The sequence below is a fragment of the Rattus rattus genome, chromosome 14, assembly GCF_011064425.1.
Source record: "Rattus rattus isolate New Zealand chromosome 14, Rrattus_CSIRO_v1, whole genome shotgun sequence".
Classification (NCBI taxonomy): Eukaryota; Metazoa; Chordata; class Mammalia; order Rodentia; family Muridae; genus Rattus; species Rattus rattus.
This window is the reverse complement of record NC_046167.1, coordinates 32,055,581-32,071,817: the sequence shown is the minus strand read 5'-3', so window position 1 is coordinate 32,071,817 and position 16,237 is coordinate 32,055,581. Positions and strand designations below refer to the sequence as shown.

The 16,237-nt window shown below is 40.4% G+C and overlaps 1 protein-coding gene across 4 annotated transcripts in view; it reads right to left on the bottom strand.

Moving 5' to 3' along the window:
- Zeb1 (zinc finger E-box binding homeobox 1) overlaps positions 1–16,237 on the bottom strand; it is a 156,221-nt gene that overhangs the window by 42,410 nt on the left and 97,574 nt on the right. For all 4 annotated transcript variants that reach the window (XM_032885236.1, XM_032885235.1, XM_032885232.1 and 1 more), the window contains exon 2: positions 14,667–14,867. Coding sequence is in view for 1 of the 4 variants with exons in the window: in XM_032885232.1 (XP_032741123.1) it covers positions 14,667–14,867 (201 nt within the window). In the remaining 3 variants the exon portion in view is untranslated. The remainder of the gene's footprint in view (positions 1–14,666; positions 14,868–16,237) is intronic.

Below are 16,237 nucleotides of genomic sequence, written 5' to 3'. Positions count from 1 at the left end.
CCTTCCAGATCTCTCGCTCAGATCATCTGTTCCCTGATGGGAAGATGGCTTCTCAGAAGAGGGCCATCCTTACTGCAAGGCAGGATGAAGTCAGGCTTCTCCGCACTAGGCTTCTGACATCACTCTGGGCAGGAAGGCTTCACTCCTGTCTCCAAGAAGCTTCTACTGAACACTTGTCTGAGTGAATGCTCTTGTAATCTCGACTCTCCAGGAGGCTCCTCTACTCTGATACTCAGTAGGACAGCGGAAAGCTTTGTAGCCACTTGCTCTCCTCTCCCACACTGTGGGAAGGGATTGAGAGGCCTCTCTTCACTGAGACTAGGAGGCAGCTTTCTACGGAGGAAACTGTAGCTTTCTCTGTGGTATTTAACTACAGCTGAACAGTTACTGTCTAAACGTTTGCTGTCTCACAAGGCTGTTGCTTTCCTAAATGTAGGCTGAGGAGAGCTTGAGCTATTGTGTCATGTGCAGACCTGCTGAGGTTTTGGACGCTGGTTTCCCTAGCATGCAGTCTTATCTAGGAGAAACAGTGAACGGAGAACCCAGGGACTGCACTGCCCTGACTTTATCTGGCTTCTTTATGTACTACACACACACACACACACACACACACACACACACACACAGACAGACACTAGTCCTTAGCAGGAAGAACAGGGAAAATGTCTTCCAGTCTTCTAAATAGAGATCTCTCTACAGTTTAAAAAGACAGTTGATTATCTTACTTGGTCTGTGATATTTTACACATGGGCTAAAAATACTTAGTACTTTTAAGCAGCTGCATTTTATTCATGTTTAAGGAAAGGTAAGCACTGTAGAGGGAGCTTGTACATAGCTCATATTGTGTAAGTGTTACAAGAGTCACACAGAATGTCATGTAATTAAAGATGAATACAGCAATTTAAACAATGTCCAAACAGTGTCATATAAGAAGGACGAAGAACTAAAGCTTTCAAAATGAAAGGAAAAGCAAAGAAAGGTAAATACATTTTTCTTGAGGTCAATATGTCAGAATTTTGAAAGAAACTGTCCTAAGGTATTGATTACAGACACTTCTTGAGCACACGATGTGTACTGGGCATCAGTGGACAGATGCAGATCTCAGCACGCCACAGTCCCTACCTTTCACACGTTGTTTGGTGGGACAGATGATCAATAATCCAATCCCAAAGCAGCTATGCACACTGGCATGTGCTGCATGTGCTGCACTGGATGATGGAGCCGAGGTTTAAGAGTAGGCGACAGAAGAGGGAAAGGAGGTGTTGCAGGTAGAGGGAGCAGGGCATGGGAGGGCCAAAGGGAAAAGAAGAAGAAAGGACAAGAGTGCTACAAGGTCCAGTCGGGAGGGGTGGCTACAACATGCTAGCATCTGCACTCAAATCCATAGGCAACCAGGAGCTGCAGGATCTCTTCTAGGAAGACACCCATGCCCTGGGCGACAAGGCCCCACATGAAACATGGCTCTCCTATTTTTCGGTTTCAAGCCAAGGTCATAGTTGTTAAGGAATTTTTACTATACTTGGTTGGAAAATCTAACATCACTGTCATTTTAGTGCAGGTGTGTTTGAACTCTGAGTGGCTATGATCTTTTTGGAACACCGAAAACTGATAGTTAGGAAAATGCCATCCACTATATATGTATGTCTACTACTGACCTCTGTCTGTAAACTACAGATAAAAAACATTTTCTTTCCACCCAGATAATTTTTATGGCACAAGTTAATAACAAATGCAAGCAATCAAGAAAGCGAAGGTAGCGAAGATGTCACCGAACTGAACGACGTGCAAGTACAGGGACCTGGATTCAGACCCTCAGCTCCCACACATGAGCTGGATGCCATGGCAGATCTCCCACACATGAGTTGGATGCCATGGCAGATCTGCACTGAACCCCAACACTCAGTGGGCAAGGAGAAGTGGGCAGACTGGAAGGACCCGAGCTCCCTGGCCTGTCAGCCCCACCCACCAGCAAGCTCTAGCTTTGGTGAGACCTTGTCCTGAGGAAGATGCCAGATACCCATTCTGTCTTCCACAGGCATGCTACACCCTTGTGTATCTACACATACATGAACACATAAACATGATCACATACATGAAAAACAAAGGAACAGAGCTTCATCACGCTAACTTCAACCAGACTGAGGGGAATGATCACCTACCACTCACGTTCCTTCAAACGTCAGCAACAGATGGAGATGGGCTCACCGTCTCTGACTCCAGATCACATTGTTCAAAGCGTCCTATGAGTAAGTGCTCACCTTGAAAACCCACAGGGAACTCTACACTTCTTACCCTCTCTATTTCCTCCTCCTGGCTGAGCTATGGCTCTCACCCCTCTCTATGCTGCTGTCTTCTTGCCCAGTGTCAGACAGTGAAAGCAATATGCTATCTGTTTTCCTGCACCTCCCTCTGCAGATACAAACACAAGTGCTCCTAGTGATTTTACGATCTTTACATGTTATGAAATTTCATTACCACTCGGGCTTTATTGCCTTTAATCTCTTTCTGCTTCTTAGCCTCTGGCTGTTTCTATCACAACAGGACAAAGATTACAGTGATACCCTAAGGCTATCTTCCATTGCTGATATGAAGTGACAGAAAGATACTTTCCTATTATGTTATTTCCCAAACTCCACATCTCTGGTCTAATTATAAGAAAAATCAGACTCAAAGCGAGGATTTTCTACAAGACACTTGATGAGTTCTACTTAACACTGTCAGTCATGGGGAAAAAAGGATGACTGAGATCCTTTTCTATGACAGAGGAGATGAAGGGACACAGACAACATGCAAGGTGACACATAGAAGGAGGCTGGGAATAGCAGTAAAACTCAAAGTCTACAGGTAAGTGAAACTCTTCTGCTTCGTGAAAGTGACAGTCTTATGCACTGTGGCGTCTTCTAGCACCCCACCACTGAAGTCTGTAATTTTCCATTATTCATGCACACCTAATCTTACTTTTTAGCTCTTAGCAATATATGAGGATTACTGTAAACCAGTTTACTATTTAGTTGGTTTGTTTTGCAATATTGGGAATTGAACCTAGGGCCTCACACACCCAAATCCTCTACCATTATGCCGAGAACTTTACTTTATTCAGAAATCTTAGAAGATTACCCATTCTTTTTTTTTTTTTTTGGATATTTTATGTACTTACATTTCAAATGTTATCTCCTTTCCCCCACTCCCATTCTCTCTCCCTCTGCTTTTATAAAGATGCTCCCTCTCCCATTCCACCTCAACATACTGGCATTTTCCAACACTGGAGAAATCAGCCTTCACAGGACCAAGGGCTTTTCCTCTTATTAATTCTGGACAATACCATCCTATGTTACATATAGGGCTTGAGCCATGGGTCCCTCCATGTGTACTCACTGGATGGTGGTTTAGTCCCTGGAAAGTCTGGGGGGGGGGTCTGGTTGGTTGATATTGTTGTTCTTCCTAGGGGTTGCAAATTCCTTCAGCTCCTTCAGTCCTTTCTCTAATTCCTACATTGGGGACCCTGTGCTCAGTCCATTGATTAGCTGCAAGCATCCTCATCTGTATCAGTAAGGCTCTAGCACAGTCTCTCAGGAGACATCGATATCAGACTCCTGTCAGCAAGAACTTCTTGGCATCAGCAATAGTGACTGGGTTTGGTGGCTGCATATGGGATGGATCCCCAGGTGGGGCAGTCTCTGGAAAGTCTGAAGAAGTCCTTTTCTTCAGACCCTGTTCCACTCTTTGTCCCATATTTTCTCCTGTATTTTGATCCCCCTTTTAAGAAGGACTGATGCATCCACACTTTGGTCATCCTTCTTCCTGAGTTTCATGTGGTCTGTGGATTGTATCATTGGGTAATCCAAGCTTTTGAGCTAATATCCACTTATCACTGAGTGCATACCATGTGGGTTTTTTGTGATTGGGTTACCTCACTCGGGATGATAGTTTCTAGTTCCATCCATTTGCCTAAGAATTTAATATAGTCATTGTTTTTAATAGCTGAGTAGTACTCCATTGTGTAGATGTACCACATTTTCTGTATCCATTCCTCTGTTGAAGAACATCTGGGTTCTTTCCATCTTCTGGCTATTATAAATAAAGCTGTTATGAGCATAGTGGAGCACGTGTCCTTGTTATATGTTGGAGCGTCTTTTGGGTTATAGCTGGGTCCTCAGGAAATACAATGTCTGATTATCTGAGGAACCGTAAGACTTATTTCCACAGTGGTTGTATCAGCTTGCAATCCCACCAACAATGGAGGAGTGTTCTTCTTTCTCCACATCCTCGCCAGCGTCTGCCGTCACCTGAGTTTTTGATCTTAATCATTCTGACTGATGTGAGGTGGAATCTCAGGGCTGTTTTGATTTGCATTCCCCTGATAACTAAGGATGTTGAGCATTTCTTTAGGTGCTTCTCAGCCATTCGGTATTCCTTAGCTTAGAAATCTTTGTTTAGCTTTGTACCCCATTTTTAAATAGGATTATTTGATTCTCTGGAGTCTAACTTCTTGAGTTATTTACATGTATTAGATAATATCCCTCTATTGGAAGTAAGATTGGTAGAGATCTTTTCCCAATCTGTTGGTTGCTGTTTTGTCCTAATGACAGTGTCCTTTGCCTTACAGAAGCTTTGCAGTTTTATGAGGTCCCATTTCTCAATTCCTGATCTTGGTGTTCAGTTAAAGAAAATTTCCCCTGTACCTATGTGTTTGAGGCTTTTCCCCACTTTCTCTCCTATTAGTTTGAGTGTATCTGGTTTTATGAGGAGATCCTTGATCCACTTGAACTTGGGCTTTGTACAAGGAGATAAGAATGGGTAGATTTGTCATCTTTTACATGCTGACCTCCAGTGGAACCAACATCATTTGTTGAAAGTGCTGTCGTTTTCCCACTTAGCTCCTTTGTCAAAGATCAAGCAACCATAGATGTGTGTTCATTTCTGGGTCTTCAATTCCGTTCCACTGGTCTAACTGTCTGTCTCTGTATGAATACCATGCAGTTTTTATCACCATTGCTCTTTAATACAGCTTGAGGTCAGGAATGGTGATTCCCCAAGAAGTTCTTTTATTGTTGAGAATAGTTTTATCTATTTTGTTTTTTTTTTTTGTTATTCCAAATGAATTTGCAAATTGCTCTTTCTAATTCTATGAAGAATTGAGTTGGAATTTTGATGGGGATTGCATTTAGTAGATCGACCATTTTTAAGATGACCATTTTTTACTGTATTAACCCTGCCAATCCATGAGCATGGGAGATCTTTCCATTTTCTGAGATCTTCTTCGATTTCTTTCTTCAGAGACTTGAAGTTCTTGTCATACAGATCTTTCACTTGCTTGGTTAGAGCACACTGGGGTATTTTATATTGTTTGTGACTACTGTGAAGGGTGTCATTTCCCTAATTTCTTTCTTAGCCTGTTTATCCTTTGAGTAGAGGAAGGCTACTGATTTGTTCGAGTTAATTTTATACCCAGCCACTTTACCAAAGTTGTTTATCAGGTTAAGTAGTTCTCTGGTGGAAATTTTGTGGTCACTTAAGTATACTATCACATCATCTGCAAATAGTGGTATTTTAACTTCTTCCCTTCCAATTTGTATCCCTTTGAATTCATTTTGTTCTCTAATTGCTCTGGCTAGGACTTCAAGTACTTTATTGTTTAGGTAGTTAGAGAGTGGGCAGTCTTGTCTAGTCCTTGATTTTAGTGGGATTGCTTCAGGTTTCTCTACATTTAGTTTGATGTTGGCTACTGGTTTGCTGTATATTGCTTTTACTTTGTTTAGGTATCAGCCTTGAATTCCTGATCTTTCCAAGACTTTTGTCATGAAACTGTGTTGAATTTTGTCCAATGCTTTCTCAGCATCTAATGAGATGTTCATGTGGTTCTTCTCTTTCAGCTTGTTTATATAGTGCATTACATTGATGAATTTCCATACACTGAACCATCCCTGAATCCCTGGTATGACGCCTACTTGATCATTGTGAATGATCACTTTGATGTGTTCTTGGTTTGCAAGAATTTATTATTTTTAAATTGATATTCATGAGGGAAATTGGTCTCTTTCTTTGTTGGGTCTTTGTGGTTTAGGTATAAGCATAATTGTGGCTTCAAAGAATGAATTGGGTAGAGTTCCTCCTGTCTCTATTTTGTGGAAGAGTTTGAAGAGTATTGGAATTGAAGTTCTGACAGAATTCTGCACTATACCCATATAGTCCTGGGTTTTTGTGTGTTTTTTTGTTTTTTGTTTGGGAGACTTTTAATGCCTGCTTCTATTTCTTTAGGAGTTATGGCACTGTTTAGATGGTTTATCTGATCATGATTTAACTTCAGTACATGGTATCTATCTAGAAAACTGTCCATTTCATCCAGATTTTCCAGTTTTGTTGAGTACAGGCTTTTATAGTAGGGTCCGATGTTTTGAATTTCCTCAGTTTCTGTTGTTATGTATCCCTTTTCATTTCTGATTTTGTTAATTTAGATACTGTCTCTGTGCTCTCTTGTGAGTTTGGCTAAGGTTTATCTATCTTGTTGATTTTCTCAAAGAACCAGCTCCTAGTTTTGCTGGTTCTTTGTATAGTTCTTTTTAATTCTACTTGACTTCAGCCCTGAGTTTGATTATATATTGCTGTCTACTCCTCTTGTGTGTATTTGCTTCTTTTTGTTCTAGAGCTTTCAAGTGTGCTGTTAGTGTATGCTCTTTCCAGTTTCTTTTGGAGGCACTCATAGTTATGAGTTTTCCTCTTAGCACTGCTTTCATTGTGTCCCCTAAGTTTGGGTATGATGTGCCTTCGTTTTCATTAAATTCTAAGAAGTCTTTAATTTCTGTCTTTATTTCTTCCTTCACCAATTTCTTCATTGAAGAGAGCATTGTTCAACTTCCATACGTATGTGGGCTTTCTGTTGTTTTTATTGTTATTAAAGACCAGTCTTAGTCCATGGTGATCTGATAGGATCTGATCTGGCATGGGATTATTTAAATCATCTTGTATTTGTTGAGGCCTCTTTTGTGACCCATTAAATGGTCAGTTTTGGAGAATATACCATGAGGTACTGAGAAGAAGGTATATTCTTTTGTTTTAGAAAGAAATGTTCTATAGATATCTGTTAAATCCATTTGCTTCATAGCTTATGTTAGTTTCTCTGTGTCTCTGTTGAGTTTCAGTTTCCATGATCTGTCCTTTGATGAGAGTGGGGTGTTGAAGTCTTCCACTATTATCCTTTTAGGTGCAATGTATGCTTTGAGCTTTAGTAAAGTTTCATTTATAAAGGTGGGTGCCTTTGCATTTGAACCACAGATGTTCAGAATTGAGAGTTCATCTTGGTAGATTTTTCCAATGATGAGTAGTAAGTGTCCTACTTTATATTTTTTGATAACTTTTGGTTGAAAGTTGATTTTATTTGATATAAGATTGGCTACTCCACCTTGTTTCTTTGGACTAATTACTTGGAAAAAAATTTCCAGCCTTTTACTCTGAAGTAGGGTCTGTCTTTGTCACTGAAGTGTGTTTCCTCTACGTAGCAAAATGCTGGGTCCTGTTTACATATCTAGTCAGTTAGTCTATGTCTTTTTATTGGGGAATTGATTCCATTGATGTTAAGACATATTAAGGAATAGTGAATGTTTTTTTCCTGTTATTTTTGTTGTTAGAGGTGAAATCATGTTTGTGTAGCTCTCTTCTTTTGGGTTTGTTGAAAGAAGATTACTTTCTTGTCTTTTCTAGGGTGTTGTTTCCCTCCTTGTGTTGGAGTTTTCCATCTATTATCCTTTGTAGGGCTGGATTTGTGGAAAGGTATTGTGTAAATTTGGTTTTGTCATGGAATATCTTGGTTTCTCCATCTATGTTGATTGAGAGTTTTGCTGGATATTTGTGTTCTCTTAGGGTCTATATGACATCTGCCCAGGATCTTCTGGCTTTTATAGTCTCTGGTGAGAAGTCTAGTGTAATTCTGATAGGTCTGCCTTTATATGTCACTTGATCTTTTTCTCTTCCAGCTTTTAATATTCTTTCTTTGTTTTGTGCATTTGGTGTTTTGACTATTTTTGACCAGAGGAATTTTTTTTCTGGTTCAATCTATTTGGAGTCCTGTAGGCTTCTTGTATGTTCTTGGGCATCTCTTTCTTTAAGTTAGGAAGTTTTCTTCTATAATTTTGTTGAAGATATTTATTGGCCCTTTAAGTTGGGAGTCTTCACTCTCTTCTATACCTATTAACCTTAGGTTTGGTCTTCTCATTGTGTCCTGGATGTTTTTGGGTTAGGATCTTTTTGTCTTCTTGCATTTTCTTTGACTACTGTGTCGATGTTTTCTATGGTATTTTCTGCACCTGAGATTCTCTCTTCTATCTCTTGTATTCTGTTGTTGATGCTTGCATCTATGACTCCTGATGTCTTTCCTAGGTTTTCTATCTCCAGGGTTGTCTCCCTTTGTGCTTTCTTTATTGTTTCTATTTCCATTTTAGATCCTGGATGGTTTTGTTCAATTATTTCACATATTTCGTTGTGTTTTCCTGTATCTCTTTAAGGGATTTTGTGTTTCCTCTTTAATGGCTTTTCCTTTTTACCTGTGTTCTGCTGTATTTCTTTAGAGGAGTTATTTATGTCCTTCTTAAAGTCCTCTATCATCATTATGAGATGAGATTTTAAATCCAAATCTTGCTTTTCTGGTATATTAGGGTATTCAGTACTTGCTGTGGTGGGAGAACTGGGTTCCAATGATGCCAAGTAGCCTTGGTTTCTGTTGATTAGGTTCTTGTCCTTGCTTCTTGACATCAGGTTATCTCTGGTGTTAGCTGGTTTTGCTGTCTCTGACTAGAGCTTGTCCCTCCTGTGGGCCTGTGGGCATCTTAGGAGTGAGAGTGCTCCTGGGAAACCAGCTCTCTTGGGGCTGGTTTTAGGATTGGAATGCTCTGGGACAGCCTTAGTTTGGGTGTAGATGAAGACTGGAAGGGTCCTGTCCCAAGCTGCTCCATGGTTCCTGTGCCCTGTGCACTCTTGGCGGGCCCCTTCTTTGGACAGTTAGTGGAATGAAAGTGGAGTTTCACCGTGGGCTTAGGAGTGAGAGCGCTCCTGGGAGACCAGCACTCTGCAGGCAGATTTTGTGTCTGGAGGGCTGTGGGACAGCCTTAGCTCTGGGCACAGATGGAGACTGGAAGGGTCTTTATTACTCATTCTAATATCTATTTGTCTATAGATTATTGTTAAGTGTACAACTGTACCATTTGTAAGTGATAGCTTTTCTCTCTCAAATCCCTTCTACTCCTGGCCCACTTTCTATTCTTCTGTAGTGGGAATTTCAACAGACAGCTGAGTGAGTAATGACAACAGATATCTGTAAGTGGTTTCTGGATAGAGAGCTGTGCTCTTATCAGTAAGGAAGTGCTCACTATTCCCATGCTGCTTACTTTTATGAAATCCAATAAATTTTACTACATGTATTCCTTTTTCTTGAGAGAGTATTTGATTATTCTGAAATCTGTTACAGCAACAAATAAAAACTACCTCAGATGTTATTCTGATAAGGCATTCTACATATGTACACACACATTTTTTCCCTTTGGAACATTTGTAAAATTATTCAATTTTTATATACATTAGCACATTTTATTGTATAGCTAATATTTAGCCTGGGATTTTGGCATCTGTATTTGGACTGAGTATTTTATTTGATTCTAGATATGGTAGTATACTTAATAAATTGGATGATTGTTTTTCTCATACTCAACTTCAAAGAACTTGCCTAAGACTGAATGTCTATGACCTTGGATGTTTAATAGAACTCACTGATGCCATGTCCATCAATGGTGCTATAGGTTCCATGCAGGAAGCACATATTAATATATAGAAAACCTTACTGTTATTTGGTATTCGAGTCTATATACTTTAATGCAAATAGAGGCTCATGTAAGGAAGTTTGTATCAGGATACAGAACAGTTCTATCACTGTCCCATGTCCTCAGGCTAGCCAACAATTATACTCTCTCCCAGGTCCTCATAAGCAACAGTTTGCTATTTATTAAACTGTTTCCCTATTAAAAATGTCAAATGCAATCATTACAAAATGCAACCTTGGAAACAGACTTCTTCCATTCAGTGCAATGCTTCTGTGATCTGTCTAACATGCTGCCTGCATGGTTTGACCTTTATTGAACTGTAATGCTCTGGGTCACACAAAAGTTTCCTTACCTTCCACCTGTGAAGGATGGTGGGTTTCTGATATTTAATTTAGATGTCACCCTGATTTTTTGTGGAAGACACGTCGGTATGCTGTTGAACACTGGGGGTGGTTTCCTAAGCTGGCTCATTTTCCACCTAAGTGATACAGCCCTGTTGAGAGTGCCATGTCAGAGGCCTATGCGGCATTGTACTACTGTTTCTTCCTTCAGGTCTATTTCTCATTTGAAATATTTTTTAAGGTTTTTTTTTTTAAGTTTTAAAACTACTTTATTTATTTAGTGAATGTGCATTTACACATGTGCCACAGTTTGTGTGGAAATTAGAAGACAACTTCTTTTTTTTTTTTTTTTTTTTTAATTAACTTGAGTATTTCTTATATACATTTCAAGTGTTATTCCTTTCCTGCTTCCGGCAAACATCCCCTCCCCCTCCCCCCCCCCTCCCTTCATTTATGGGTGTTCCCTCCTGATCCTCCCCCTGCCGCCCTCCCCAACAATCTAGTTCACTGGGGTTCAGTCTTAGCAGGACCCAGGGCTTCCCCTTCCACTGGTGCTCTTACTAGGATATTCATTGTTACCTATGAGGTCAGAGTCCAGGGTCAGTCCATGTATAGTCTTTAGGTAGTGGCTTAGTCCCTGGAAGCTCTGGTTGCTTGACATTGTTGTACATATGGGGTCTTGAGCCCCTTCAAGCTCTTCCAGTTCTTTCTCTGATTCCTTCAACGGGGGTCCTATTCTCAATTCAGTGGTTTGCTGCTGGCATACGCCTCTGTGTTTGCTGTATTCTGGCTGTGTCTCTCGGGAGAGATCCGGCTCCTGTTGGCCTGCACTTCTTTGCTTCATCCATCTTGTCTAATTGGATGGCTGTATATGCATGGGCCACATGTGGGGCAGGCTCTGAATGGGTGTTACTTCTGTGTCTGTTTTAATCTTTGCCTCTCTATTCCCTGCCAAGGGTATTCTTGTTCCCTTTTTAAAGAAGGAGTGAAGCGTTCACATTTTGATCATCCGCCTTGAGTTTCATTTGTTCTAGGCATCTAGGGTAATTCAAGCATTTGGGCTAATAGCCACTTATCAATGAGTGCATACCATGTGTGTTTTTCTGTGATTGGGTTACTCTCACCTGGGATGATATTTTCCAGTTCACCATTTGCCTCAATGCAAATTTCATAAAGTCATTGTTTTTGATAGCTGAGTAATATTCCATTGTGTAGATGTACCACATTTTCTGTATCCATTCCTCTGTTGAAGGGCATCTGGGTTCTTTTCAGGCTTCTGGCTATTATAAATAAGGCTACATGAAACATAGTGGAGCATGTGTCTTTTTTTATATGTTGGGGCATCTTTTGGGTATATGCCCAAGAGAGGTATAGCTGATCCTCAGGCAGTTCAATGTCCAATTTTCTGAGGAACCTCCAGACTGATTTCCAGGAATGGTTGTACCAGTCTGCAATCCCACCAACAATGGAGGAGTGTTCCTCTTTCTCCGTGATCCTCGCCCAGCATCTGCTGTCACCTGAGTTTTTGATCTTAGCCATTCTCACTGGTGTGAGGTGAAATCTCAGGGTTGTTTTTGATTTGCATTTCCCTTATGACTAAAGATGTTGAACATTTTCTTTAGGTGTTTCTGTGGCCATTCGGCATTCCTCAGCTATGAATTCTTTGTTTAGCTCTGAACCCCATTTTTAATAGGGTTATTTGTCTCCCTGTGGTCTAACTTTTGAGTTCTTTGTATATTTTGGATATAAGGCCTCTATCTGTTGTAGGATTGGTAAAGATCTTTTTCCCAATCTGTTGGTTGCCGCAATTTTGTCCAACCACAGTGTCCTTTGCCTTACAGAAGCTTTGCAGTTTTATGAGATCCCATTTGTTTATTCTTGATCTAGAGCATAAGCCATTGGTGTTTTTTGTTCAGGGAAATTTTTCCAGTGCCCATGTGTTCCAGATGCTTCCTAGTTTTTCTTCTATTAGTTTGAGGTATCTGGTTTGATGGGAGGTCCTGATCCACTTGGACTTAAGCTTTTGTACAGGGTGATAAACATGGATCGATCTGCATTCTTCTACATGTTGACCTCCAGTTGAACCAGCACCATTTGCTAAAAATGCTATCTTTTTTCCATTGGATGGTTTTGGCTCCTTTGTCAAAAATCAAGTGCCCATAGGTGTGTGGGTTCATTTCTGGGTCTTCAATTCTGTTCCATTGGTCTATCTGTCTGTCTCTGTACCAATACCATGCAGTTTTTATCTAGAAGACAACTTCTGAGTTGGTCTCTTAGGTCCTGTGGTTTGATCTTAGGATCAGGCCATCTTGTTGACTATGCCAGCATATTTTTGCAAATGTGCTCTATCATTAAGTGGTGACTCTGTCTGTGGTGACAGTGTCTCATTCACTTCTCTAGTTCTCAGCACCACTCTTTGAGCCTGCGTCCTCAGAGCTAAGGGAAGTCTTTTGTAGTTGGAATAAAAAAGTCAGTATAGGGGTTGGGGATTTAGCTCAGTGGTAGAGTGCTTGCCTAGCAAGCGCAAGGCCCTGGGTTCAGTCCCCAGCTCCGAAAAAAAGAAAAAAAAAAGTCAGTATAGTCACCCTGTGACCTCAGATCAGAGTTGAACCCAGGTACTGGTAGGTGATACCGTTCCTTTGTTCCTGCTGTTTGTTGTCTTCATCCTGACAGTATCTCGATTTTTGTTTCAAACATCTTCTGTAAGTTTTTTCTTTGTGAGTACCATATTTCTTACTGTGTTTGGGGAAATTTTCATGTCTTTGTTTGTAAAGGATAGCTTTGCTGGGTATAATATCTTGGTTGGTAGTGCTTCTCTTTCAGCACCTGTGGTATATTATCACACTTTATCCTTGCCTTTTAACAAAGTTTTTGTATAGAAATTTTACAGGCTTATTTAGTTTTCCTTATGTGTTGTGAGTCATTTTTCTTTTGGTGTTTTCAGCATTCTTGCTGTGTATGGCTTCTCTTTTGACATTTAGGCCTCTTGGCACTGTGCTCTGTCCATTGAGGGGCAAATACAGCACACTGTGTGTATTCTTTCCTCTCCATGTCTAGAATCATACTTGGGCTGTACTTAGACGGGTCATCAGCTCTGAAAAGCTCTTGTCTTTTCTTGCTTCAGATGTTACTATTGTGTATTCTCTAATTACCCAGAATTCACAAATATATCAGACTGCAGTGTCTCCTAACCTGTTCTACATATGTCTGTTTAAATTTCACTTCCTGTATAATTTTCTCTACTTTATTTATTCTTTGGCTCTGTTTAACTTGCTGTTAAATTCATTTTGAGTTCTTACCACTTAATTATTGTAATTTTGGAAATTATATTGTTTTTAACATGTTTATTTACTAAATTTGATTTTAGATAATTTTGCTCATGTATGCAATACACACACACTACTGCCACCCCAATTCTTTAACATTCCTGTTAAACTCCCCTCCTACCCACAAATCCCTCTTGCACATTTCTGTCTATTCATTCTACTCTGTTGCCTCTGAGATCACCAGGGCTAACTATATGGCCAAGGGTTTGGAGCTAGTAATTTATTATATTTGTAGTTAATTTCTAAATTGTTTTTCCTTTAAATAAGACAAAGCATTTTATAAACAGAATAGTGTGAGTTAGATTCTGTTTCTTTTCTCTTTTTGTTCTTTCTAGTGTTCCTGTCTGCTTACTAAATTACTGGGAGATTTCTGTAGCATTAGGATGAAGGGTGTGCTTAATAGCTACAGATTCTTGTAATAACTATACTTTAAATTCAAACTTGGCTTAAGATGATTTAGGTTACAACTAAGCAATGTGATCTAGGGCTTGCACAGGAGTGAGTGCGGGAGCTACTTCTCAGAGAATCTTGAACATTCCAGATGCCTAGCCTAGCCACATTTAATTTGCTATCTTTGGTGGGCACATTGATGGTACTGGTGCTTGTTTTCAGCTCATGGTTATACTAAAGACACTCCTGTAACACATATTTGTTCCAGATGTTTGCATGCTGGATTTTTTACTACATTAATATATCATTTATTATTTTACAAAAATCTCTTGTTGCTCCTTTGCTCTTCCCCTTTCCCCCTTTGTTCCTTCTCTCCCCATTTCCCGCCCCTCTTCTCTCCATGTGCTCACTGCCGGCCTCAACTCCTCTCCTCTTCTACTCTTTTTCTTCTCTCTCTCATTCCTCTCCCTTGTCTCATTCGTTCATTAAACCTCTCCATGTGGAAAAAAATCTATTGTTAATTTGGGTACTCCAATATGAAATTAAAGGTAGATACAACAATTCAGCAATATGAGGAAAGCTCAACCAGGTTTAGAAAGTTCTATTAAATTCCATGTATTTCAGGTACACTGCAAACTGTCAAAACATTATTCTGATTCAAAATCTACTTTAAAAATAAGTAAGACATCTAATATTGGCTAATATACAAGTAATTTTACTATTTATTTGAAACATTTACCCAATTTGTCTTTTTGTTTAATACAAAGTACAGAGAGGAAGACTGTATAAGGAGCGTCACTCACCGTCGTCTTGCCAGCAGTTCTTGGCACTGCCCGCCCTGTCACTGCCTCCTGGTAACACTGTCTGGTCTGTTGGCAGCTCATCATCTGGCACTCCACCTTCACAGTCAGCTGCATCTGTGATACTTTCTTCTTCCACAATATGGAGTTTGTCTTCATCATCCGAATCTGAATTTGCTTCTACCACAGTATTATAATTTGTAACTGTAATACAAAGGAATGGATAGTTAAAATACAAATTAACTTAGAAACAGATTTGATATTTGTAAGACCATACTTGGTAAGCAACTCACTTGGTAACAAATCTAGATCCAGATGGTCAAAGTGACAATTCTCAGTGTCCACACTTATGGAAAACTCACACACTGTATCAATGCTTTGCAAGTATTAATACATCCAATTCTCACAATTTTAAACACAAGCATACAACAGGAACTCTACAGCTACTGCTTACATTCCAGTTCTATACATGAGAAGGCCAGGAGAAGAGAGGGTAATGTCTCTGGCATGCAGCCAGCTAGTCACAGAGCCAGGACTGGGAACCCAACAGCCTACTAGTGTTCTGTGCTCTCAAATTATGCTACACATCTGTACTGAGCTCCCTGTGAACAATGCTGCCATGTGCAATTAGGCTTCAAGTTTTCACAGGGGCCACCTTTCCTAATAAAAATGCATCACCATCAAAGCTACTCCAAGGAAAGGACTGCTGCCAGTCATATGCAGTGCATTTTAATCTCACAGTGACTTTGGAAAGTATCAACTAATTTGGTCAAATCTGTATGTTATAAAATATCTAATAAATTTTAATGATTTAACATCAGAATTATGAAGTTGTTTTGAACAGTTTCCATACTTTGTAGAGCCTGTGAGATATAGCTGACAATGAGACAATTTAAACAATCTAGTCCAAGTGAAGTGTACAAGGAGCATACCTGTGGCATGGATGGCACCTAACAGGGTCCAGTCACTGAAGGACCTGTGGCATGGATGGCACTAACAGGGTCCAGTCACTGAAGGACCTGTGTCATGGATGGCACCTAACAGGGTCCAGTCATTGAAGGACCTGTGTCATGGATGGCACCTAACAGGGTCCAGTCACTGAAGGACCTGTGTCATGGATGGCACCTAACAGGGTCCAGTCACTGAAGGACCTGTGTCATGGATGGCACCTAACAGGGTCCAGTCACTGAAGGACCTGTGGCATGGATGGCACTAACAGGGTCCTGTCACTGAAGGACCTGTGGCATGGATGGCACTAACAGAGTCCAGTCACTGAAGGACCTGTGACATGGATGGCACTAACAGGGTCCAGTCACTGAAGGACCTGTGGCATGGATGGCACTAACACCACCGTGGGTCACTGAAGGACCCTGCTGCAACTATTTGCACAAAGATCACTATTTGCCACATTTGAGAGGAAGGGAAGAAAAGATGCTCAGTCCATAATTTTTCTGAATTACTACTGCCTGTTATTCTTCCCTTGGCATTTAGCCATGAGAGAGAGAGAGAGAGAGAGAGAGAGAGAGAGAGAGAGAGAGAGAGAGAGAGAGAGAGAGAGAGCAGAGAGGCGCATA